The sequence below is a fragment of the Enoplosus armatus genome, chromosome 8 (genome assembly GCF_043641665.1).
Source record: "Enoplosus armatus isolate fEnoArm2 chromosome 8, fEnoArm2.hap1, whole genome shotgun sequence".
Lineage (NCBI taxonomy): Eukaryota > Metazoa > Chordata > Actinopteri > Centrarchiformes > Enoplosidae > Enoplosus > Enoplosus armatus.
In genome coordinates, this window is record NC_092187.1 from 17405620 (window position 1) to 17432081 (window position 26462).

Here is a 26462-nt window from a genome sequence, read left to right on the forward strand (position 1 = left end):
TACTGTTGTAGGATCCTGCAAGATTATAACCTGAACATGATCATATTAAGAATATAGAGTTTAATATATAGCTTATTGGTAGTAGAAAACGCATCATTTGATAAATCTTGCAGGATCTCCTCATATCAACCCTGCTTTTAGCATCATAAAGCTAATGTGTCTATGATCCACAAGCAGTACATGGATTTAATAAACACAAGCCCCACTTATATTTTTTTCCTATTTGCGTAATGCTAGCTTGCAAGGGGTTAAAGCTATTGTGGATACTAAAACAGTACTATCGCTTTGACTTCACACACCAAAAAAAAGAAAAAAAAAAAAGAAAGGAGGGACCTTCCATTTGCAAAAGATTAAAAATAATATAAACATGGGGGCCCATTCACTTGAACGCTCATATACACACAGGCAAATATCGGGAACACAGCGTACGTGAGGACGTTACCTGACAAGAATATTCAGAGGGCAATTTCCCCCCACAATGTCCTCATTCTAGTTAAAGGGTGAGTGGTGATGCATTGGGAGCAAGCTGCTGACAATCTAAAAGAGAGAGGTCGTCATTGGCGACCAAGCGACAAGACACAGATTAGAGACATGAGGAAAGGGTTTTAACCACATAACCACACAGAAGTCATTTGAGAGCTCTGAGCCATCTCCCAAAAACAGAGCAGGGAGACAGAGGATGGGGGAGAGAAGGGAAAGAACGGTGATATCTCAAGTTGAGACACAAGGACAGGGCTTTACATCAACAGATAGATAAATATATCAAGTGTTTGGGTCGACAGGCACTTTTTGCCGAGTGGTCGGTTGCTTTTGTTTGCAGACTTATTATCCACATGTGGGTGCCTTTTTGATTTGTGCTCTTCTAGGATTTGCTCCATATTTAAAAAATCGTCAAAACTATATTGTATCTCTGTTCACAGTAATCATTATATCCATTTTAACAGAAGTAGGAACCTGAGGCACCTATGCTGAAGTGCACTTAATTTGGGTGTGGAGATCGATTTGTCAAACGTTCTTTCTCTCTTATAATATGGCTCTGAAAGAATCCATCGCAACATGATGGGTCACATGGAATAGCCCTCCTGTCTTTCACCAGACACCAAATAACTCCTCTTTTTACAATGTAGAGCCCTGACAACGGAAAAACAGTTAAAAAGCGTTTTTAGCTGCAAAGCCATGCGATTCTACTGACCCTATTGTGTTGGTGTGCTAGCATCACAGCTTTAAACTGATCCTGAAATAAACACCTGTGGTCACAGGTGCTCCTTTTCTGCCCGAACAATTCCATCATAAAACCAGCAGCCAACCCACTTATGAGTTTTTGAATTTCTGTGTATTATCACACTGTGCTCCCCTAGCAAGAAAGCAGAGGGAGATTGCATATTTTAGCTCCTTTTTCTCAAAGAGTGACCTGATTAGACAGTGGGCTGCTGGACACAGGTCAGTCCTGGGGGGACCAGGACGGAGAGGCAAGGGAGAGAAGGGGGCTTTTCTTAAAGGAGCACCAATGCCGCCAGACGAGCCGAAGAGCAGAGGATGTCATATTCAGTCACAAGACTGTCAGATTGACATCCTCTTCACAAGTCTCCACCCCCACAATGTGTTACTGTTACCAGGCAATACACTCAGGGGGCCAGAACAAACAAGCACGAAAGCTGCCACCTTTTACATTATATGTACAGCACCATGACAGAGGAAAGAATAGACACTCCATAATATCCACAAAACCCCCAATATAACCGGGGCCCTATAATCCACATGCCATATATGTCTACTACAGTCCAAACGTCTAGTGCACACTGTACATACATCTGCATTCCCCTAAGCGTTTACACTAGCACACACGAGCAGCCGGTTAGTCACACAGCAGTCCCTAGAGGAGCGCAGGCTGGCCAGGGAGCTAAGCGAGCAAGTGGGGCTCTTTAACACTAAGGCAGGGAGGGTTTGGCCCGTAGGACCCCTCCCCTCTGTACACAGCAGTCCGTTGCGCACTTCTCAGCCGCCTCAGTCGCAGTAGATCTTGTACTTCTCGCTGCAAAACACCACGGGGCCTCCCAGAATGCCATTGGGCATAGCATTGTTGGGCTCTGGGCGGCCGGAGCCAGAGCAGGTGAGACTCTGACTTACGTGGGGGTTGTTGGAGGTGGCGGTGGTGGCCTTGCTGCGGGTCCTAGTCCGGCCCGAGTTGCCTCCCCGGCGGGTCTGCTCGTGGTCGAACTCCAGGTCTTCCAGACGCTGAGTCAGGGCCAGTTTCTGCTGGATAGCCATCCGCAGCAGGGAGTTGAGGGTCTTCTTCTCATCCTCTGCTGCAGCCAGCTGCCTCTGCATCTCATCCAGCTGAGTGACATACTCGTCACAACTGCAAGGGAGACAGAAAAAGAGAAAACTGTAAAATCAGGCATGTATTTGTTCATTTCAAACTGGAAGTGAAGAATATCAGCAAGATGTTTTACACCATCAGTACTTTCCTGTGTCAAACCACAAGGGGGCACTAGCAGTTCCAGTAATACCAAACAACCTTTGCCTCAATGGTGCAAAGAATTGGTTGGCTGTTTGTTATGTTTGCATTAAAACTATTGCAAGACTGCATGCATGATATGCAGACCTGAGTTGCATGTTTGAGATACAGACGAAAAACTAAAATTAAAGCACTTTCATCATGACCTTTTCCCTGTTTACACAGTGTTGTTTATTTTGCCACCACCAGGCGGAGCCATTGATCCACACAGTACGGACCTGATGAGACCAGCAGAGCTTTCATCAGCCATTTCTTTTTAAGTCATTTGAGCAGATATTTTACAAGATACAGCGACCATTATCTGTCCACAGCTGCCGTCACTTGGTAATGCATGTATTTAGTGAATACTGCCACATAGTAAACTTTATCCTGCCCTTCCTGCAAAATTTGCTTTTTAAGAGCAACTTTAACACATGATTCATTCTGTACCTTTAAAACTCTTTCAATGATATGCAGACGTGTTTTTGGGGGTTTACATGGCTGCTGCTACAGCTTACGATTACCATTCATGAACAGGTGAGACATCCAAGCGTGGCTTACAGCTTCTCCACATAATATGAGGAGTGTATGTGCAGTGGAAGTTAAGAATAGATCACATACACAAAGGATGAAAGCATTAACCTATGGGTCACTCAGAGGATCCTTTCTGCGTCACCTGAGGAACAGGCTGAGGAATACAGTTCATTGCTCCAAGCTGTGGCTGTTCACACCTGATGTTGGAGGGAGACTGTATCACAAGATATGATGAACGTCTACCTGCCGCTCAATATTACTGGGTGCTGCACTGCGGCATTATCACCTGTCTCCCTGTGCCCTTGTGTGTGTGTGTGTGTGTGTGTTGGACAGGCTGGACAGGTATAAAAACTAGGTCACCTAAAGGGATTTTGAGGTGGGGGGTTCATATCTCAACTCTCCATCTGCTGTCGTTGTGCTCCCCCTTCATTTTCATGCTTTTCTCCCTCGACAAACCTTTTCCCCCTTTTCATTACCTTGCTCTTTCATTCATCTCTCTTTCAATCACGTCCTGTCTTCAAGCTCTCATCTAGCCTCTCAAGCCTTTTTCCCCCTCAGTCGCTTCCTTGCTGCTGTCTACCTGCATCAGTCACTTTCTCTCTCCTCGGTCATCTCTATTTTCTGTGTTGCTGACAAGGCAATATGAGTAATGACTTACAAACCTCTCTGAAGGGAGGGGTTGGTTATGTTTGTATGCACTGCCTTATCCTCAAACGATGCCACACAAAAAAAGGTTTGGAGATAATTCAACTGTTAGGTAGCCTCACCCTACTCCCTTTTCTCTGTCTGGTATTAAAGTATTTAATTAATTTGGGAACTCCCCAACCTGTGGTGACGCTTCACAAACTCTTATAGACTACACAAGAATGCAGAAATGTTTCTTATGTCACACCATTCATCTGTTGTATGTCAATGTCTGCAAGCTATAACTGCCATTTTCCCAGCAGGCGTGTGAGATCTAATGTTATTGTTTGGTTAGTGATTAGTGGCTGCTTGAACTGCTGCACTGCACTCTTGTTTCAAGATATGGACACTTATATTTTGAAGCTGCACTAGGAACAAGTTGAATTGCCTAAACCCACGTGCAAATTCTTTTCTTGTTTTAAGAAAAATAAGTCTTGAAGGCAAGCAAAAAAAGGATACCAGTAACCGCAGATGTTTTTGCTGTGTGTGGTGCTGCACGTGGTTGTGCACCATGTGAACTTTGGCCTTGTCAAACCACCATACAAACATAAACCATACCCTCCCCTCTTGTGTATGCAGTTTGATTCCCAGTGGGACACACACCCAGACAATAGGGATCAGTGCTGCTTCATTAAACCCAGTATGAGATGGGGGGACGACCCAGGAGGGGGCTGGTGTGCCTTCAGATGGTTCAGCCACTCTTGCATGGGGGGTGAGAGGGCGTGCGTTTTTCCCGGGAAAAAAACACAGAGGAGTCTATTCCAGAGACTGGAGGGATACAATAGGAGCCTTTTTGGCCTGCTGATGGGGTGTGTGTGGCACAATAGCTGAGGGGGGCCGGGAGGCGGCTGCTGGCCCTTTGAGGATGAACATTCATCATATTCACATAATTGTCAAACATGCACTTTATCTGCATTTTGCTTTGATTATTAACAGTGGCCAATGGCATTTATGGTTGCATAAGGAAACCTCAAGTATTGCAACATTCATGTACACATATTTCACAATCAATAATGCCTCCAAAGCACAGAACACACACAACCTCCTCAGCTGTGGTCTTGTCTGGAGCTTGATTGGTCATGGTGGGACGGATATCATAGAGGGAGCAAGGAGGAAGAGGCCAGAACAGAATGATGGAGAGGGAATACAACTAACAACAGAACAGCAGGATGATGGAGGGTGTACGTTTGAGGAGAAAATGTGACTTGGGCAAATGGTTTGACTGCTAATCAGTGTGAGCAGAGGCTGAGAGCATGTCGAGGCACGTCTTAGGAATGTTAGGGGCAGCAGCTTACTGTTAACATGACACCAGAGACTGCAGCTGCAGAGGCACACACAGAAACAAAGAGAGAGGCACGTACAGACACTTGAAAAACATTCAACCCTGCGTCGCTCTCATGAAATTCTCACAGAACGAAATGCCCTTTAAAAATCTCAAGCACACTCTAATCTATGAGACGCACAGACCACAACACGAGATCAGACAAAGGCTCCAACAAAAACCTACACATTCTTTCTATTCCACTCCATCTTTCTTCCCCTTTGTTAAAGACCACACATTTGTATCAGAGTTTTCCATGTCTCAGAAATCCACCTTTACAGACTTTGTCAGAGTGGTGATTACCATGAAAAAAAAGAAAAAAAAATTAGACTCCTGTTGTGGGCTTTAACTGAAAGCCTGCCCCCTTCCTCTCTTTCTTTTCCAGACGACTAGGGAACCGGGTGTTTGGCAGTGAGGAAGGATGGAAGGGGGGGCGGGGATACAAAGGGGGGGAGTGTGGGAAACCTCACTCAGGCGAGTCCCCCAGCCTCTCAAAGAGTCCCCTGACCCTACTCCGTGGCGTATAGGACACAATTTACATACCAATACGTGAATCCCATAAACAGACAGAATGTAATTCATGCATAGGCACCAAAACAGTGACAGACTAGAGGGGTTGGAACCTCAAGATCATCATCATTGGGGGAGGTGCTTTGTGCATAAGGAGGAAAACACATGCGTTGATGCAGGCGGTAAACAGCAAGCTGTAATGTGTTGTGAATATCTTAAGCCTCTCCAGCAAAAGAGGCTTAAAGACACAGACACTTCACAATGGCTTCTTCACAGCAAATATGATCTCACACCTTCCCTGCAGTGCACTGCTGTGACAATGACAACAGATTCAACTCATGAGCCCCTAGGGAGTACAAATAATGTCATTAGTAGGAGCAAGACCTGGTTCTCTCTTAGTCCTGGTTGCTTTCAGTCCAAATAGTTTAGCATTACACCTACATCCTCTAACCATCTGGCTCTGCAGTGCGCCAAAAAAACCATGACAACACACACTCGTACATTTGCAGACAGGAGTTTTCCTCCTGTTACTAATTGATTAGACACTGAAGGTATATGGAGTTACTTCAGCAAGCACACTTCAGGGTTAGGTATTGAATTACTGTACGGGTAAGATGAGGGGCACTGAGCTGCACACACATTGCCTGCCGCCTCTGTAACCTTCATTCTGTAATACCATCTATCCCCACCCTCCTCTTCTACCTCTCCTCCCTCTGCACAGCTTGAGCTTTGCTGTGGATTGGCGAGGAGTCTTAAGTGTGGAAGGAAAGACTATCTCAGCATCTCAGCGCAGCCATCTGGACCAGAGCTGATATTTACGGGACAAGTGGGCATCAACATCTTAAAGAAATGCACAGAGAGAAAAAGCAACTCAAAGAGTTGTGCATCCACCGTGGGATCACTATAATCACAACAAACAAGTGCATTCATTTTCTTACCTTTCTCAACATGCACACACACACACGCAACAAGCAGTGTGCGAGCACTCTAGTCTACTATGCGTTGAGAGGTGAATGTGTAATCCAGACCAAGATGAGGTGGGATTATGCACAGAACCTTTGACCGGCTTCTCTTCGGAATCAGAAAAGATTAGTGAGTGTGTCAGCCCATCTAATGCGCACACACACACACACACACACACACACACTCACTGTAAATCACTGTCAAAAACACTACTTAAGTGACATATTTAAATGATACCCAGATTAAATACCTTCTGTGCTCTATAGTCAGTATCAGTGCTAGTATCCCTTCCTGACCGTGATTCTCAAAAACAAACAATATCCTCCTTGAACATGTGACAATAATACCACAGACATGTGGTGAACATGGATTACATTATGATGGTAATCTCATATTTAGTTTACCTGCTTATACTGTGTTTGGCCTTTGTATGGTGCATGTGCAGTAGCTTTAAGAACAGCACAGAGTCTGCTGTGTTACTGTTGCTTCTTCAAGATAATCTACAGTAACACAGCATACCGGCGTCGTTTGGGATTCATTCATTCACCGTATGGGTAAACAACAAAGACTGCTTATGTGACAAATTCCTTTGGAAATAAAAAGTGGGCAAACATTTTGTGAGGTCAGAATGGCCTGTCAGATAAAGGAGTCTTGGAAGGCACGATGAGTGAAGCATATTTTTCAGCGATGTCCGCTGGGCAGAAGGTGGCACGTTTCTTACCGTGTGGCGAACATGGCTCGGAGAGAGGAAAAGGTGGCAGCGTCCTCCTTCAGGGCTTTGAGCTCATTCCTCAGTTTCATCATGGTCTCGGTCACCATGGCCTTCTCATTCTCATACTTGCTCTTCAGATTGGCCAGAGCAACTTCAGCTGTCTGTGGGTGGACAAGAAGAACAAAAAGGTCAGAGCAGCTGGAAAGCATGGAGTGTGTGTGTGGTGTGGGGGGGTATTTCCTGTCACAAGAAGTCTGTTAATATGGACCATATGAGCTATTTTCTTTCTGTTTTTCGAGTCATTAAGGTAGCCCAGTCACCTGTAGTTGCTATTGTTAGTTGCTGGTTTAAAACCCATAGGTGTGTGGTTTATGAGGGGCTTTCATGTCTGTGTTCTAATGGTCACTGAATTACCACACACACACACACTTTAAAGGGCCACCAGAGCAACTGCATACACACTGTATCTCTGGTTTATGGTTCTTTGAGCTTTGGAGGGCCGTTCTCCCATCCCAACCACACCACACAGATACTAGACAGCTGACATCATAAGGCTGCTGTCTCCACCAGTCTTTGTTATAGATCTTGTCTGCAACGCATTTGTTGCAACAGCTGAATTGACCTGAAATAGCTGACACCCTCTTCTTCTGTTTCTGTCTTTCAAGCAAAACCGACAAATGTTGGGGAGTGATACCCAGTGTGTTAAACAAATCAACCGACCTGCTTGTTGGCCTTGAGGACAGTCCTCAGGGTTGCAATCTGTTCCCTCTTGGTGCTGAGCAGGGATTTCAGTTTGAGGATCTCCTCCATGCAGGCTTCCTTGTCCTTGTCGGCCACGGTGCCGAGCTCCAGGGAGGCCACCCTCTGGCGTGAAAGCTCCGTGGTGCGGTCCACAGCCAGCTGCAGGTGCTTGATCTGGTCTCTGATGATGGCCACCAGATTATAGATGTTCATGGGCTCGCGGCGGTGGTCAGACACAGGAGAAGGCAGTGAGGAAACTGGTGAGGGGGCTCCGTCGCTTAGGTCGGTCTTACCAGGCTCGGGGAAGAGGCCCTTAGTGAGCAAAATGGGAGAGCGGCGGCCACGGCCCTCTGGACTGCTCCGACCGCCCTTACCCTCCTTGTAGAAGTCGAGCATGACGCGGTTGGGTGTCTCGTTGTTGCACATGCAGACGTGGTTGTAGAGGGTGGCCAGTTCTTCACTGAAGGTGACCAGCTCGTCCTGTGCCACACTCAGACTACCCTGGGACTCGCCTGCCACATCGCTCAACTGAGGACACGGAGAGAAATGCGTCAATTAGGCACCATTTTGTCTTACACTGTTTATAAAAACACCAGATCACCCATTTATCAGAATGTCAACATAAAGAGCAACATCTCACCTTGCGCAGCTCCTTCTGCAGCTTAGCCTTCTCTTCTCTCTCTGAGTGACTTGTCTTCTCCAGAGTTGCCAGCTTCTCTCCCAGCGTTGTGACGTCGTTCTCCAGGCGGTTGCGCTCGTCTTCGTAACGTGACTGACAGGCCTGGTACTCGGTCTTCAGAGTCTTCAGTTCCTCCTTCAGCTCTCCTGCCTCAGACACAGCAACCTAGCAAAGCAAGATCAATGGTTGAGAACATATAAAAGCTGAGCATAAACGAAGACATTTGACTGTTTCTCACTTAACTTGACAAAATGTAGATGTCTTATCTCAGTCTAATCTGACATTTTGTCCTGTCAACCCTCAAATACAAGAAGACAGGTACCTTGTACTTGCACTCCAGAATCTCAGGTCCGTTGATGTCCACCTCGTAGTAGTCTCCGTCTTCATGGCTATCACGTTCTTTCTCGTTGTCCAAGGCAGACTGGCGCTCCTTGCTGGCCTGGAGCTTGCGGATGGCGTTGAGGTTCTCGGTGAGGCGGTTGACCTTCTCCTGGTGATCTGACAGTGCGCCGTTAGCCTGCTCCAGCTGCTTCTGGGAGTCCTGCAGGGTGGACAGCAGGTTGACCTTCTCACGCTCCATCTGAGGGAAGAGGCAGAGACACAAAGTGCAATAAGACGTGAGGTCATCATACTGTATGTGTGTAATGAAGGTACAGTACTCTCTGCTTGGCTTATCGCACACATGTCATTTCACATTTGAATTTCTTGGTAACTTGATGATGCGAATGATTCCTGCTTTGAAGACAGATCATATTAAATCAGTGGATTATCTGTCATGTGGTAACTCTACACACTATCAGGCTTGTGTTGCCAAGGTATGTGAGGCTCATTGCCCAGTAGCCCAGCATCAGAGTCAGGATGACCTTGACAGTGTGCTGGACTGGGTTCAGTTCAGCGCTGGCAAAGACCCGGGATGGGTCGTCTTACACACATGCACACAGTTGTGCTGATATAAGCACGGAGCTATTTTCAGAAGCTGATCTGTAAATAATATAATAATATAAGTATCAGGTTCATGCTCATCTTACTTTTTAAGTTTTATTAGTACGGAATATATAATGATGATTAATTTCAAAAAGAGATGGAAAGTTTTAAGATGGCTTGTAATGTCTCTACTTAACATTCCTTTATATCATATATCACATGTTAAGATACAGTACGTAGGAGAGCGTAAAACTGTATAATGCACCATACATTTCGCATGTCACATTTAAAAAAGGCCCATAATTCAAATAAGTCAATGCTGACACTACTACTTAAATTTGGAAGAGGGCTTGTGGAGAGTTAACACACCATCCCACTCCTGCAGAATCCATATTGGATGTTGTTATAGATTGCCAGGGACTGATAGGGCGATGTCTGAGGAGCGGACGTCTGGGATTGATCATTGAGTACCTAATCAATAGAATGAGATATGGTAGGAGAGCAAAATAGCAAGGCTAAATGAGTAGAGGAAGCGTTTTGTTTCCACTGCTCTGATTCCTGCCTGGAATCTGTGGAATGACCTGGCAGGAGGCTTCAGCGGGCCGTGTGACGTGCTGCTGGGTCATATCAAACACAGCGTTTTGTCACAGGCCGCCACATTCACCACAATGATCAGGTTGAGAACCAGAGCGGTGCCCATGGCAGGGCAGCATTGAGGTAACTTCTAGTTCACACATTAATCCAGATTGTCTGCTTATGTTTGATGAAAAAAAATCCTTAATCCCTTAGACCTCAAAACAATCATTATCCACAGGTTCTCAGTACTTGCTGGTAACCATGGTGCCCAAACAGGCGCAGCCTTGGACTCCTGGGGTGATGAGCAAGCAGATGGCAGGTCCACTGGTGCCACCACCCGCTGCCTCACAGCCCAGCGGAGCCTGAAGGGTGTGCGCGTCCCCCTGGATTAACTTTGCTAGAAGGGGATTTAGATCCCTGCAGTAGCCTGGATCAGGATCAGACTCACCTCAACCTACTCAAATACATATTCCTGAGTTATTTTGTGGTAACTACTGTCAATATAGTTGCAATATAGTATTTTCAAGGTATGATAAATCATTTTTACACGAAAATGAGCGAAGACATATCACCAATCCATTCCCATATCAACGAAAGTGCTTTATTTCTTTTGACACACATTAGCCTGCTATTGATTCTCTCTTCACTGAATGCAAATACTGCTGAATGAAGTCATTTAAATCACAATCTGTAAGAGCAACCTGCTCTTCTGCCATCAATGTATCGATTGGTACTTGTCTGTTGAATGGACGGTTATTATTCACTAAAACTGGATGGCAGAGGTCAGCTATATCTTTTACCGTTAACGGACAAACTCTGGTGGTAAAGAACAAACCTGCATCAGCTGCTGTTTGAGCTTCTGGATCTCTGAGATGTTGAGTTCGCTCAGCAGGTCGTCCACGAGGCTGGGCGCAGGATGGAACAGCTCTTCCTTCTTGGGCGTGGAGACGTAGTTGTCGTAGGTGATGGCGTTGGCCAGTTTGGTGAAGCCATTCTCGTATTCTTGGAGAGCCTCGTCGTTGTTAGGTTCAGTGGAGGCGTCGTCGCTGAACTTGAGACCATCCAGAGAAATGCTAAGAGGGCTGAGGGACAGAAGAAGGGAACAGTGTGTCATTTAATGTTCTTTACTTGACTTTACTTTGCTGAGGCCCGTGAGCACCTTGTGTTCTTTTTACCTGTGATACAGAGTGTCCCCAATGCTCATGTAGTGGGAGAGCTCTTTCCTCAGGGAGGCTTTCAGCTCACGCTCAGTCTTGATGGTCTCCAGGGCCTCGCCTAGCTGACGCTCGGCGATCTCTTTCAGTCGGATGGCGTCCTCCAGCTGGCTGTTAAGGAACTGAGTATCTTCCTCTAGACGACGGATCTCGTGCTTCAAACCCTCAAACTCCACCTGGGCAAGGGAGGAGAGGGAACACCTTTAATGAGTTTTGCATTCTCTCTCACAGAGAAATTATCAAATGAAAATGAGCTCTCAGGCTGGTTCATGAGTGGCGAACCAGCTGGATCAAAAAGAATGACATTATTCAAGATAATGTTAATTGAGAACATATCCATTTAATTTCCCTTTCTAATTAGTTTTAAGTTAATTGGATTTGGGAATCCTTTTTATATTGGATGTCTAAAAAGCAGGAGCCGCTTTTGTTTGTTTCATGCCCTCTATGATGAATATAGAAAACATAATCCAAGATGACAGGCGCCTATGGAGAGAATTAACAGCTCAAGCATAAAAGCCAGCATCAAATGGAAATATCCTACTTGGAAATTCTGCTCTGTTTTATGTTTGCAGATGTGGCAATTTCTTTTCCTTTCCACTCATTTGACTAAACCCAGGAAGTGCGTTTTCTACCATGAAGTGTTAGAATCTCTGGTGTGAAGAAGGATAGCTGCTAAAGAGTCTGTCAAAGACTCCTACAACCAGACGGCAGCTCCAGGCATTCGAAAAAACGAAGGCAGATGCTTATCTTTTTGCTGTATTTTATTATCGGAATTAAATCTGAATATTAATGCGCCCATGCTTCTTTTGGCAGTCTAATCAGTACAAGAAGGAGACAGACTGAGAGCTGGTTTGTGGGAGGTGATAAAGTATGCATGTGTGTTAAAAAAAACAAGGACAAGATGCCTGAAACTACCAGTTTAATCAAGCCTAACTAAGACGACTGCATGATGATAATCAGCAGCAAAGGCAAATTCCGAGAAGGGGGTGTTCTGCTCTTATTCTCCTACTCGTTTCTTCTAATCTTATTTCAGACTATCTTTTTAGACACTCTTGGCATTCACATGATTCAAACTTTACGCACCTGGCTCTGTTTGAGCATGGAGACCTGCTTCTGCAGCGAGATGTTCTCCTCCTCCAGCTCGGTGTAGTCCTGCAGCAGACGAGCCTCGAGGAACTTGTACTCCTTGATGTCATCACGCAGCTGATTCCTCTGGAGCTCCACCATCTGGCTGTTCTGTGGGGCCAGACGAGGTAGACAGAGGGAGAAGAGGAAGAGCTGTCAGTGACCACTATTTCAATCTTCTTTGACTCAGTGTGGGAGAGATTGATTGGCTGTTGTTGCTTTAGCGTAACTGTTTGTGTCAGGTTGGGTCTTTAACACTCTAAATCTTGCTGGATAAGAAAGGGCTCCCATCTGGCCAAACCCCGTCGTATGGTGTGTGTTTGGAGTGTGTGCCCGTTTGTGTTTGAGAGGGGGGTGCCAGGTGTCTCTCCGGGCAGTGGGCCACAAGTGTGCCTGCCTGGCACAGAGACTGAAGCCTACTTATCTCTCTCATGGTGACAGGCATTCAATGGCCGGGAAGCACTGTAATGGTCTAATTTTCTAAAGAGGAGTTAGTTTAGGCCTGGTTCTCAGGATACAAGGGCATTTCGTGCAAAAAAGAGTTCTGCTCAGCTGGCTCTCCTGCTGCTCAGGAAAGGCATCAATAATTATACAAAGGTTAGAGAGGTAAGAGACACACCCTTGCCCCACTTGTAGACACCGACACTGACGAACTGAAAGCCAGAAGGATCCGATCAGCCCTTCAGGGCCACCTGTCCCTTGCTACCTAGTCTATGGCCCTGTTTAACCCTCCACCCTCGTCTTTCGAGGTTTGTCACTGCCCTCCCTCCCTTGCTGACTTTGCTCATCCCAAAACATGAGAGCCCCACAGGACATTTAGGTGGGGGACATCTTAGCTGGCGGCTCTTAGAGAAATAGCAGATAAAAGCTCTGAGGTAAGGGGATACTCACTGAAGGAGGGTGGGCCTCACCCTCTTTGAACTGAATAAACGAACATGGGGGGTGAAAGTATATGAAATAGATCTCTGTATTCAGCACTCTGAACTGACCTTGAATTTTCGTGTGTGCAAGCGAGCATGTAACTTTTAGAGTGTGTGTGCAGATGAATTTGATGGCAAAGCATTAATCCACACACACACACAAACAAACACACACACACACACACACACACACACACACACACACACACACACACACACACACACACACACACACACACACACACACACACACACACACACACACACACACACACACACAGTAAGAGAAGAATGGCAGTCTCTGTATCTGCAATATGGTTAGGATTTGCACGTGCATTGTGTGTTTATGGCTGTGTGTGTGTGATGCATGTCTTACTCTCAGGAGAGTTGGCAGAGATAACTTAACACCAAAGGGACAATTAGCGTCCCGATCCCTTGCCAGGTGGCCCCTTCCTCTCACGCTGTCGCCATGTGGCCGAGGCACAATCCCTGCTCTCGGATCATTTCAACGACCGCAGGAAGTCAATCCTGAGAGGCTTTCACTTTGCAGACTTTCTCATATCACTACTGCCTTGAGACTGAATATACTATTGAAAAGAGTAGGTAATAAGCTGGTGGTCACAGCTAGTTAGAAACACCTTTTAATAACTAGAGGATCATTGGTTTGATCAGTGATGTGCTCAGACGCCATTCAAGGCACTTTCCTAGTCACACACTATTCATAATGAAGTACAACACTACATAGTAATACAGCTTTCGTAATAAACAACAATAATTCACGCTCCAAATATCTAACTAATGTGACTCAGGAGACAGAAAACAATTTGTTTTTGTTACTCTCTCTGTAATCTGAAATCACTCGCTTATTTGGCTTGCTGAGAGAGGAATTCACTGACAAAAATTATGTTGCTAAATCCCCACTGATGAAGAGTACATGCTCCTCGTTTGCTCTGCGTAATAATTAATCACTATGTGCAGAGCTGAGCTGAGGCTGACGTTTGAAGGTGCATTAATATTCATCAGGGTTTTGCGCATGTCTAATGAGTGCGAGTGTTTGTTGTGCGAAAGCCCTGATGTTGGTGCATTACTGCATTATGCATGAGCTTACAATAGAGATCAGTCCCACCGCTAAGCCTCTATGCAGTAGTCCTGACTTCTGAGAGAGAACTGAATTAAAGCAAAAATGAAAAAATGAGCTGGAATCAGTCAAACCATTAAGAGATTCAGATACTCTAGTAGTTTAACACATAGACAATTATTTCATGAGCATAGTCATAGCATTGCTGGCGTAATCTTTTGTTTTTAACTCAACAAAGCTGTGCCAGCTGGTCGTTCAGGTCTTTTCCTGGCCAGGGTTATGAGCCTCAGCTGGAGGGTCAGTGCTGTTTGGTCCCGATGAATACAGGCCACCACTGAACCTGATTAAGGTCCTCCTCCAATCTGATTACAATGCATACCAGGGCCTTGACCTTTCACCTTGCTTCTACATCCTGTGCTACACTGAGCCTCTCAGAGGCCGGGGGCGGGGGGCGGTGTCACACTGCCCTGCTGCCTGACAGAAGTTGATTTGAGTGAACTCATCAGGGTTTACGGTGGCCATGTGCGTTCGCGCTATAAAGTGTGAATAACATTTAATCATATGAGGAGCAAGCATCTCTCCAGGGAATGTTTGGAATACATTTTGATAATATATATATGTGTGTGTGTGTGTGTGTGTGTGTGTGTGTGTGGCTGGTTAGATACTAGGCTGCGTGGGGTGAAAGCCATCTGAGGCGCCACCAACAGAGCTTCAGTGAGAAGCCTTTCATGCCTATGTGTGGTTAGTGATTACCCCCTGCCTGCAGTCACTACAAGTGACGTCTGTACAGCTGCTTGAATACGCCCACACACACACACACACACACACACCACACGCATACACACAAATGTGCCACTTCCATGCAAAGTGGGTGGCAGTAAAAACACCAAGTTGTACAGCCATACCATACACTTACAGGATAGGCGTGCTATATTAGATGTTAAAAAGCATAGTGAGGATGAGTGCATGCATGCATGTGTATATGCATGATAAAACACATGAGTAGTTTTATGCTCTAATGAACTCTCTCTGGGTCATACAGTGCTGCAAAATGTCACATTTCTGGGGGTCAGAGCGTCTTCCAACTGTACTGTGTGAACTCTCACTTTCAACTCTGAAGCTTTCTTTTCACCATTAAACTGCTTTTGACAGCACAGTGGGGCTGAGCCTGCTTAAATCTCACTAAAGCTCTGAGTAATTTCTCAATGTGTTTGAGCTGCTATAACCTCCACTTCTATGGGAAATAGCTCCGTCACTTAGTAAGCCACAGTGGCAAAGTTTCAGGCTTAATGCAAGTGTAGATTAGGAATGTTTTAATGCTTTATTAAAGGCTCTGCTATGTTCTTAATAACTCCAGAGAAGGCAGCTTGTGTTTCTGCAAAATCCATATTTACTTGCTTCTTTCTCTCTAGTGTGGTTCCCTTAAGAGTGCTGCCCAGACTCCCAGATGGCACTAGACTGTATTATTAATATAATAGCACAGACAGGCTCAATATAAATATATATCTTTTATCGTCTTTCTGCCTCTCTCTCTTGCACTCTCACTCTGCTGACCTCCATTTCACTCCATGCTCACTTTGCACTTCAGTAAAGATTTTTTCCCCTCAAAATTACTATTCCTACAAAGTGCACAGGGGTCCCAGATGGCATGACACCAAGTGCAGGTCAATACCCCTCTTTCTAATACCACTGACCTCCATTTTGCCATTTCACCAACATCACTGCTCTCATTTTTCCAACCCCCTCCTCCCCTCTTTCCTCCCAGTGTGTCAGTGTGCTGTTAGAGGCCTTAGAGGTCTCAGTCACAGTTGAATTCCTTCCTCATGCTGAGCTTTAGTTCCATCATATCTATCAGATTTTAAAAAAGTGAACATGGACAGCCATGCTTGAAAATCTCTAGCGATATCGTCCTCCAGAGAGCAATTTTGGACTTCAGTGAGCGGACAAGAAAAAACTTTCTGTCCTGTAGGCTCTGCAGCACGTCAAGGTCACGCCAGCTCGAGTTAAATCTAACTCTACCAAGCCGAGCCCATCCCAGGATTACCTTCCGGAGAGACGAGAAATGAATCCCAGATGCAATACAGCTCAACCCCCCCACCCCATATAGCTTTAGACAGTGCAAAGGAATAATGAAGCTCAGGGGCCTATTGCTACTGTCAGAGTGGAGAATGTGGGTGAAAGCAGATCTGCTTTTATCCTCCTCTTCGCTGCAAGCAATTGTCATTCTCTTCATCCTACCCAGACTCCATTATGGAGAGAAAGCACAGTCAAGGTCGCACTTTTCAGTGAGACAATTAAAAACTAAAAAGTGAAAGGATCCTTGTGAGTGCGTGGCTGATGGTACTCTGCCCAGTGTATGACTATTGAAAAGCCCACAGGGTGAAAGTGTGCCTGCATGCACTTAACAGTGAATTAGTGATTTTGAGGTCATTTGGATGAGAGTGGAGAAATGTGCACGTGAGCATGTTTACACCCATTAGTCTAAGTGAATGTGTGGGTCTGTTTTCATGTGTGTTGTTGATTTATTAGGATCCATTGATCTGGCATGGGAAACCTCTTTGGTGCTGTGAGCCAGGGGCTTAAATCAAGAACGACACACTTTCAGAGCTTCCTTAAAGCTGATACCAAAAGACAAACATTATTAGGGATCTATGGCAAATCTTCTAAATGTATTTTAGAGACGCACACCTCTTAAGGGCTAAAAATACCCATAAATCTGTGAGACATGTGGTGCATGAGACAGTTAACTCAAGTGGGAGCAAGATTAGGTGATGTTGGCTGCTGTGGCCAGATAACCCAGATAACATCTGGAGGCTTTGGAGTAGGTTATGGGTCACTCGTGACTTCAGTAGTAGCAATGGCTGGTACAAAAATGGAAACTGAAGTAGCATGTGTCTGTTTTTTCACACCTCTTCTCTACCTCGACTCATTATATTCCTCTGCCATCTCAGTCTTTTTCTTTAGATACCAGTTCTCAGTTTCTGTATCTTTCTGTACTGCTGCCTCCCCTTTACTAGCACAAGACGGGAGGTGATCTGTCTTTGCATCGATGTCACAAGATACTATAAGGCAGTCGACGTCAACACCCCAGAGCCTTCTAGGAGTCTTATTACATTAGCCTCACGTCAGATGATAATGACAGGGAACAAAGAGCAACCCTCCTTGAATCTCTCTACCACTCAACTCTGACCTTTCAATAATCAAGGTAAAGCTTCAGCACTGCCGGCTCTCATGCTGATCTGCTGCACTATTCTGCCACTGAAAACCTGCAGCCTTGCACTCCAATTTCTTCTGATTACAATAACGACAATGGCCTTCCTCTCAATGAGCTTAAACTTCTGGCCTCTTACGCCCTTTTAAACTCATCCCATCAATTCAGATATCTCCCTCTCCCTCAGCCCCCCCACTTCTCTGTCAGGTGTTTCATCCAGCCAATTGAAACAGCACTTAAATTAAGGGTGGCAGCTTAATGTCTGACAGCTCCATCCACTGTGTCGATGAGGTGGAAAAAACAATCATGTTTAACATTTGAATGGATTCCACATTATGGTGATTGACAAAAAGCACAATACCATAATTTATGTGTCTGCGAGGGGAAAATGGTCCAAAAAAATGTAACAGTAATGTGTCAACATAGCATCCAAAGTGATGCAAATGTACCAAGCAGTCATGCGGTGATGCTGAGGTGGAAATACATACAAATTCCTATGAGTGTTAATAGAGAGTAAAGATAGAAGTACACTGATAACATTTCTCAGCGTTTTTATCTTTGGCCTTGCTTGATCATTTCCTAAGAGGCAGGCAATGGGGATCCCCATTCTGTGAGGATAATAGTGCCATCACTGTAGGCACATTCCTCTCAAGACACGAGATTGAATTTAATGAAGTCATGCCTATTAGAGTGCGCCTCCTTACAATGTAACTGGCTCTTTGTGGAGGTTTAATCCTGTAGACTGCACCGTAGCAGCGAAATATGTCTTATCAGTGCTAGGGGCTAACATTCAAGTCTTTGGCATGAGAGACTGCCTGGGAGGTTTTAATGTGACGGGTGTATGCTGTAATGCTGAAATGTACAGCTGAAATGCTGTAACTAAATGGTTGTGAATGAACTGGCCTGTGCAGAGACAAAAGCCATTTCACACCGAGTGAAGCTTCCAGATCTGCGGAATGGATGAACGATGACATTATCTAGGACATTATCTACCTTGCAGATAAGCAGGGGCAAACAAAAACTCACTTTCAACCAAACACAAAAGGCAACAGTTACAGCCCAACTGTCAGTTTCATTCCATGATGAAATTGAGTCATTCAGTCATCCTCCTGACTCAGTATGATTAGCCATGCCGTCCCAGAAAAGCAGCATCGTCCACCACTGGTGTTGAATTTACTCTCATTAGGCCTTTCTCCTTCTCTAACGGATTTTAGGCCTCCTTCTCTTTCTTTCGTACCATTCTCATCGTCTCCTAGTGCCCCCCTCTCGCTCTCTCCCTGCCTAAGCTTCTTGGCTAATTTGAAACCCAGGAGACAAAGGCCTCTTTCAGTCCTGTCACTCCGGTCACAATGCCAGCCTCAGTGCCCAGGCTCCCTCCATTTGCCTGCCACACACACTCCTCCTAGCACCCACAGAAGTACCATTAGAATGGTGTCATTATCTCCCATACATGGGGCGTTTTACACTCCAGCCCCTTTTATCCAGCCAATTAGAGCTGGCTGGGGCCCATGGCCCTGTATCAGGGTGTTTATAATGGGAATGAGAATGGCACCTGCAGAAAGGTCATCGTACAGGCCACTAGTGCAACACCAGCTTCACTAAAGCTGTAGATCAGACATGCTGCAAACAAAGTAAATAACCTCAGGTGGGGGATTTAAGAGGCATAATGTCTTTGTAGAAAGTAATCAGGTTCAAGTTGCAGTAAAGTTTTTTGCAGCGGAACTCATAACGCCTTATGAGGCACATCTGGCTTCCATAATGTCAAACTTATACCAACTTAGATGCAGAGCTGAGCAGCAGCTGACCTAATTATACTGGAATTTGGAGCTTTCTGGAGCTTTAGTCGTTGTGAGGGACATGCCATTTTTAAGTCTTTTTCACTAATCTCAGCAAGAAACGCTGCTGACATCTGCCTCAAGCAGTGACTCACAAAAACAGCAGTGACTCCTGCAGCTGTCTGCCAAAGACTTCGGACTCTCTTGGGAGGGGAGCCCCTTTTTAACTCACCCCCCTTCCAATTACACTGGAATTACCAACTTGACCTGCAAAACAGTGGATCAGCTAAATCTGCTGTGCACAAACACGGAAGGATTTGGAATACTGATGGGTTTAACTACCACATAGCGAGAACATTATACAGAGAGGAGAGAAGGGAGAGACCAGAAAAAAAGATGTGCCCTAGTGCAGAATGGGCCTATCCTTGATTCTTTAAACAAAACAACTGTCACCGCACAAAATACTGATATGCAACAACTTCGAACACACAGAAAATGGAGCTCCTTCCTGGTACAGTATGTGATGTGCCATGCACCTACCTTGAGTTGTGAGTCGCATATAAATCAAGTTAATTCTAGCGTGTATAATCTGTTCCTTCTCTCCTCATTTAGCGAAACCCCTAAAACAAGTTGGGAACATCTTTATCATTCTAGTGAGAGGCTCCCTCTGGCCTCCTGTCATCTCTCTTCATCCCTTTATGTCTCTGTACATTTGTGTCAAACACGCTTCCTCAAAGCTTCCTACATCTACGTCAGTGCGATTTCAACGTGTACTGCTTTCCCGTTAATTCAATCTCCTCGTCACCATCTCTATCACACATGCACGGCCCACTGGCAAAGACACACAACCCACGCTCTGCGCTGCACTCTTGTCTCTTCTAATGAGGACATCTAGCTGTGAGTATATGTAAATAGAAGCAGTGAAGGGGTCAGACATTGTCCAAAGTGGGGCACAGACAATAAAGGTTTGCATTATGATAGCTAGGGAGGCTTAAGAGAGTAGAGTATGAAAATGTTTGCTGGAATGTGTACAGGTTGTGCTCCAGTTTAGGGAAATGGCGTGGTCATGCTTCTGCAAAACAGATTTCATCTTAACAGAAGGCCGGTTTTGTCTGAGGTGAGTTTTTATATTGACGCATGTCACTAATGCCACAGCTGGGGCAACAGGTTAAGCACTATTGTCATGCAACGGTTCACACAAATTTAAGATATTACTTGATTCATTATTCATGTAGGATCATGCAGTCTTTTGCAATAGTGTTGCAGTTTCCCATGGCCTCAGTGTTTTTCTTCTATCTGTAATTAAAACTCCACCCTGCATGACAAAAGGGGTGGAGGACATCCCATTAGGCTTCAAGGCAAGGTGTTGCCTCAATCAGCCTGGTCTCTGACCTAAAGTCATTACAGTATGATTAGTCTTGTCTCAGCATGTAAAAACACACACCAGTCATTTACTCTGCAATCACACCCAAAATAATACATGCTTAGACAGCAATATTGAAAGCATCAGAAGTAACTGATTGTAACTGCAGTAATTATGCAGCACACCATCTTGCACTACAGCCTTTGGATCAGAGGACAACTCATTTGCCTCTTCGATTGAAACTAAAAAGTGAAAAGTTGTATACCCCCAGTTTCCTCCAGGGCTCAACTACGCAGGGTTTAAAATTGATAGGTGATGAATATCTGTTGTTTTCTGCAGCTTCAGACAGATAGATAGTATCAGACGATAGCATCAACAAATACTCCCGTTGTTCTCAATAGTTGCAGGCAAACTAGAGCAGACACAACTCTCTGCTTCAACTCAGATGTGAGTTCATTTTCAGAGTATTGACGCAGGGCAAAGACCACCAGAATACATCGTCTTTGAATGAATAGTAATATTCTTTGAAATGACTTTAGCCAGTCCTCTTGTGTTGACGTTTCAAACATCATATGCGCAGTGTGCTAGTAGCATTCCATGATACATATCCAGCTGCCCTCATTGAACAGATTTAATCGTAACCCCTTTTTAAAACCAGGAATAATTCTGTTATAATTCTGATGGTGTATTTGTGACTCTTACCTCTCTCATCTCCTGGGAGATGGTGTTCAGGCGTTCATTCTCAGACTGGGTATTGGTGAGGATGTTGCGCGTCTGGCGGAGCTCGGTCTGCAGCTCCAGGACCCTCTGCTCGTAGTAGGCCTCCTTACAGGCTGACTCCTGGATAAGAGACTCCTCACGGCTCTCCCCATCCGCTGCCACCTTCCTGTGGTTGGAGTAGGCTTGTCCAAAGGCCTGGAGACACAGTAAAGGAGGAAAAGAGCTGTTGGTTAGAAGCTATTACGAAATATGGGTGGATTTGTTGTAAATTCATTGTTAATACTATTTAGTGGCCAAACAAGAGATATATGGAAATCAGGGGATGAAGCATTAACTGGCTATTAACATTTTTAATATCAGGATTTTAACTGACAAAAGTTTGCTTTGTGATTCAGCCATTTTAAAGTCACATTAATCTCTGCTACTGTGGTTCAGCTGGGGACTGGGGCTCAAAACCTCCCAAAATACTGCCGTTGCCCCATAGAGATAATCAGTTAGGCTCCATCTGGGCTGCATCATCCCGTCTTCCCCCTTGTTCCCCCATCTCTCCCTCCCCTCCCCGCAGGACGTTGGCCTCCCCTGCACGTGCTCTGCAGTGACTCCACAGATGGAAAAACCAAACAGGAAAAGTAGAGCAAATGGCCTAGTGTCTGGGTGATCATGAGAAGCCTGTATTCTAATGCTCTTAATACCTTAGGGGATCATAGCAGAGTACGGGAAGGTCAACAGATATTATTTGATTTTTACGGATTGCCAGAGAGGGATGAAGTTTATAAAAGATTAAATAACTATGGAAGACATATAGGATAAGGCTTCTACCTTCTGTAGGGGGATATTCTCAGTTGAAATGCTGAGAACAGTCATATAGTTTGACTGTGCAATATGAAAGACTGCTTCATGATTATCGGTGCTGCCTTAATTTTGACCTTAATTTGTAAATGGCATGCAAGGCAGCAAAAGTATGAACAGAGTGACAAACAGAGACAGACAGAGATCTTAAATGCAGCAGAATCTAGGTTAGGCTACTCTCTCCCTTCTCAAAATAATCATCCCCCTGATTACAAATTTCATTTCCAATCCTGTAACCACCAGCGACCTGATGGAAATTCTGATTCTCATCTCGCCTCACAGCTCGAGTGCAGGCAGTAATCTGAAATCACCTGAGGCACTGAATGTGACCTTGTTTGCAGCTGCGGTGCACTCTCTCCTCTCGCTGACCTGCTACCCCCTTACATCTCCACGTGACTGGCTGCGGCAGGATTTTCTCTGTTTGACTACGTATCATATTAATCCCAGTAATTCCTTTAGAGAAAGGGAAATCTGGAAATTTGCATTAGTCGTACTGGCCTACATGCAGGACTGAATGTGTAAAACTAGTTTAATGGGTTACAGAAGTGCGTGACATCATGTCTCGTGTAGGGTGGCTACCATATCTCTCACATTCCAGGAAAGATGATGATCCAAACTGGCAGATAGCAATGATGAAGAGCTATATTCTCACACTGGGGCACAATATGCTTTATTTGAAACGGTGCTAACTTCATCAGTAACATGAGGAATCTCATCAGTAGACTTTCTATGGGCAAACCCCCTCACAAACAACAGCACGTTAGCACATACCTGACTGTACTAAAGAATGTCACAAGACCTTTTCACTTACAGATGAACTGATATCTGCCAACATTTCAGTTTCATTCAGTTATAGTAGATCAAATACTGGCTGAGCCTACACGCTAGAGGTGAAATTAGTAGATGAATCGATTAGTCGAGTGAATCTATTTTCATGGCTGATTATAAATTCAAGTTAAGCCATCTTTCAAGCAAAAATGCCAAATATTGCCTAGTTTCAGCTTCTCAGCTGTGAGGATTTGCTGCTGTTCTTTGTCTTATGTGATAGTAAACTCAATATCTTTGGATTTTGGACTCTTGGTTGAAACAAAACAAGCAATTTGAAGACATTACCTTGAGTTAAAGCAACTGTGATGGACATTTCACACTATTTTCTGACATTCATTGGGCAAAAAATGAATTGATTCATCAAAAAAAAAAAAAGATCTGCAGATTAATTGAAAATGAAAATAATCATCTGTTGCTGCCCTTCAGCATACATTGACTGGACCACCTGTATTTAGTAAAGAACTGCCACACAATATCTATGAATATATGCATCATCTTCAAATAAAAAAAAAGCTAGTAATCAGACATCTATAACCACTGAGAGGTGCTTCATCAAGTTTCACATTGCTGATTATTGACAGCCAATATATCTGCAAACAAACAACTAATGTCAGTCTCTTTAGATAAGAGTAGCTGTTAAATAACTCTCTTCATACCCTCCCCACCACCTCCTCCAAAAATCACACCATCAATCAGCAGGAGACTGCATTTGATTAGGAAGTCACTATAAGAGACGGGATTAACCCAATCAGAAACCAGGGGAATCCCATCATTATAATCTTGGTGCATGGAGGATATCAAAGGGGCTCCAATCAATCAAATCTAAGAGGCCTGTCCTTCAAACATAAAGTAGAGCCCCTAGCCAAAACCCACTGACCCAAGCCCTTTAATTTAAACTCCCCAACTGTGGGTTTAGGCTAGTTTTAGGGGAGGGTAAACTGGGGACGCACGCGACCAAGCCTACAATCCCACAGTAAGCTGCCCACCCAATTTATAATTCATCTTTAGCTTGCCATATGTTGCCGTTTTTTTACATTGGACATGTGAGCATGGATTATTAATCTCTTGTAAAGCTAATCAAAGGCAGCCTTTAGTCATTAGCACGCTGTCTGGACTGATTTTCCTCACAGAAGGCTGTGGCTAACATTATGACGCTACACAAGGAAAAGTCAATCATTTAAGAGATTTATCCCTCTGCAGAACTGAAGGTCTGATTCCAGATGAGTGCATACATTATGGGCTGAGGTTAGACACCCTGCTGGGCTGGTCTTTATACAGTGGGCTGCCATGAGGAGATCAAAGTACATAATCACCGTGATCAAAAGCACCACGTGATTGAGGAGTTGATAAAATGAGACCAGTCACCTCTGATCTCAGTTCTTTTTTTCTCAGCCGTCACAATTATTTTTATTACTTCCCCATACATAGCTCACACCATAACAGTGGATCTGACTGCCCTAGTCATAAGATTAGCACATGGAAACCTTCAAAGGTATAAATAAAGACCATGAGCGTGGGTGCATGAATGCAGACCAATTTAAGGAAGGATCCCGTTGCTATGCCTGTATTTTTTGTTTTAGGTGAAGTCTATATCAAAATACTGGTTTCTCTGGTAATGAGGTTTATTTTACACCCAGGGTGTTAAACTCAATCAGCTATCTGTGGGTTTATCTTTCAGCAAAACAAACGTTGCTAAGACAACGTGTTCCTTGACAGGAAAGTATTGGATTTAATAAAGACTGCTTGTGAGTTTGTGTTCAAAGCATGTTGGAACATGTGATCGTTGCTTGGCCTCTGATCTGACCAAAGACACAGCCTTCAGAGGCAAAGTCCACTGATTAGAAGGTGAGACAAATGCTTCTAATGTTCAACACCCTACATGGTATAGGAAGTTAAAGCAGAGAGAATATAGGTCACAGAGTTCACTCTGAGAGTCCTCCTGCGCATGCTTCTCCGATCTGGTGAGTCAAGAACACAAGGGAGATGGGCTTTGGGTCTCTGACAGGTAACAAACAGATCAATATTTTCAGTCTCAGAGGCTCTGCGAAGCTGAAGGAAACCAAATCTAAAATTCTCGCATTTTCTGTTCCACTGGCAGAGAACAGTGTTTCTGTGGCATGAGGTGAGAATAGTGAGCAGATGGAGATGTCTCCAGAGATATTGTTACTGCAGACCCTTCGGAGTGGAGAATAAAACCAAAGGGTACATTCAAGTTAATACACACACATACACATGATCTGTACACAGGGCTGGATTTAAGGAAGCGCCCAGGAGTGTTTCAATCAATACAAGTGAGTCCCTTTGAAAACCCCTGCCTCAGGACCAAAACCCAATTAGAAAACTCTGGATTTGGATCTGATTCTTCTATCTCTGGTCCAGCTATAACAATCTCACTGTTAAAGTTTCCATTTATCCCCCTGTGGTCTCACAACCTGGATCTAACAGGAAAGTAAAGCTTGCTGCACAAAGACCAGGAGGAGAGACAGACATAAATGGAGATATGGCAACAGGATAAGACAGAGAGGAGTCAGACAGCTGCTTTGTTGCTGAGCCAGATTGAAAATCCTGCACCTTCCATTCGTGCAATCAGAATAGTGAAGAAGTTCACCTTATCCTTCGCTTAGCTCTAAGTAGGTTGCTACATCCTCAAGATGAAACAGAAATGAAATAAAAAGACATGCACAAACACAAACCCGGAGACAAGGACTGACAAAACCGGGGAGGAGAGTAAAACCAGAATTCCAGACACATAAACACTGGCAGTAAACATGTCAGTGAGATGGCTTCCCTTATCCAAACAGATTTTGAGGCATAATGCCAACATGACAATCTCACTAGATGATGCCAGATAGGGCAAAGCAGGGCATGCCTACTGTGCAATACCAGCCGACACAACTGCAAGATGCAGAAATGTGATATGAGAAAGCATTTGGTGAGACTTGTGGGCCAGAGTGGGCTGACGCTGAGCTGAGATTTTAAGTCTCTTCAGCAGCATTCTTGGGCTATGACAAAGACAGGCTCTGACAAATGCTGAACAATATAACGCTGTAGATCAGTTTAGTTACTCATACAGATGGCCGGAGTGCTGGGGTTGACCCTAAATGCCAAAGCAGGGTTCCAGCAACACTGAAGGCCGGCCAGTGTGTCATTGTAGGCGACTGCGGAGGAAGAGAGGTGGAGCGGGAAAAAGAAAAAAAACCCCACACTGAATAGATTCTCCTGCCTCGTGAATCACAGC

At 44.7% G+C, this 26462-nt stretch overlaps 1 protein-coding gene across 5 annotated transcripts in view; it reads right to left on the reverse strand.

The window, feature by feature from the left end:
- Positions 1-209: 209 nt before the first annotated feature.
- LOC139288635 (protein bicaudal D homolog 2) overlaps positions 210-26462 on the reverse strand; it is a 39874-nt gene continuing 13621 nt past the window's right edge. Inside the window, exons 2-11 of one of the 5 annotated variants that reach the window (XM_070909981.1) lie at positions 21530-21742; positions 12439-12591; positions 11326-11531; positions 10977-11223; positions 8964-9221; positions 8603-8806; positions 7942-8490; positions 7231-7382; positions 2158-2359; positions 210-537 (exon numbers count right to left, since the gene is read on the reverse strand). In XM_070909981.1, coding sequence (XP_070766082.1) covers positions 490-537; positions 2158-2359; positions 7231-7382; positions 7942-8490; positions 8603-8806; positions 8964-9221; positions 10977-11223; positions 11326-11531; positions 12439-12591; positions 21530-21742 — 2232 coding nt within the window. In that variant the 3' untranslated portion in view covers positions 210-489. Of the gene's footprint in view, positions 538-1903; positions 2360-7230; positions 7383-7941; positions 8491-8602; positions 8807-8963; positions 9222-10976; positions 11224-11316; positions 11532-12438; positions 12592-21529; positions 21743-26462 lie in introns of those variants that run through there. The other 4 variants (XM_070909979.1, XM_070909978.1, XM_070909983.1 and 1 more) reach the window with 4 other exon arrangements.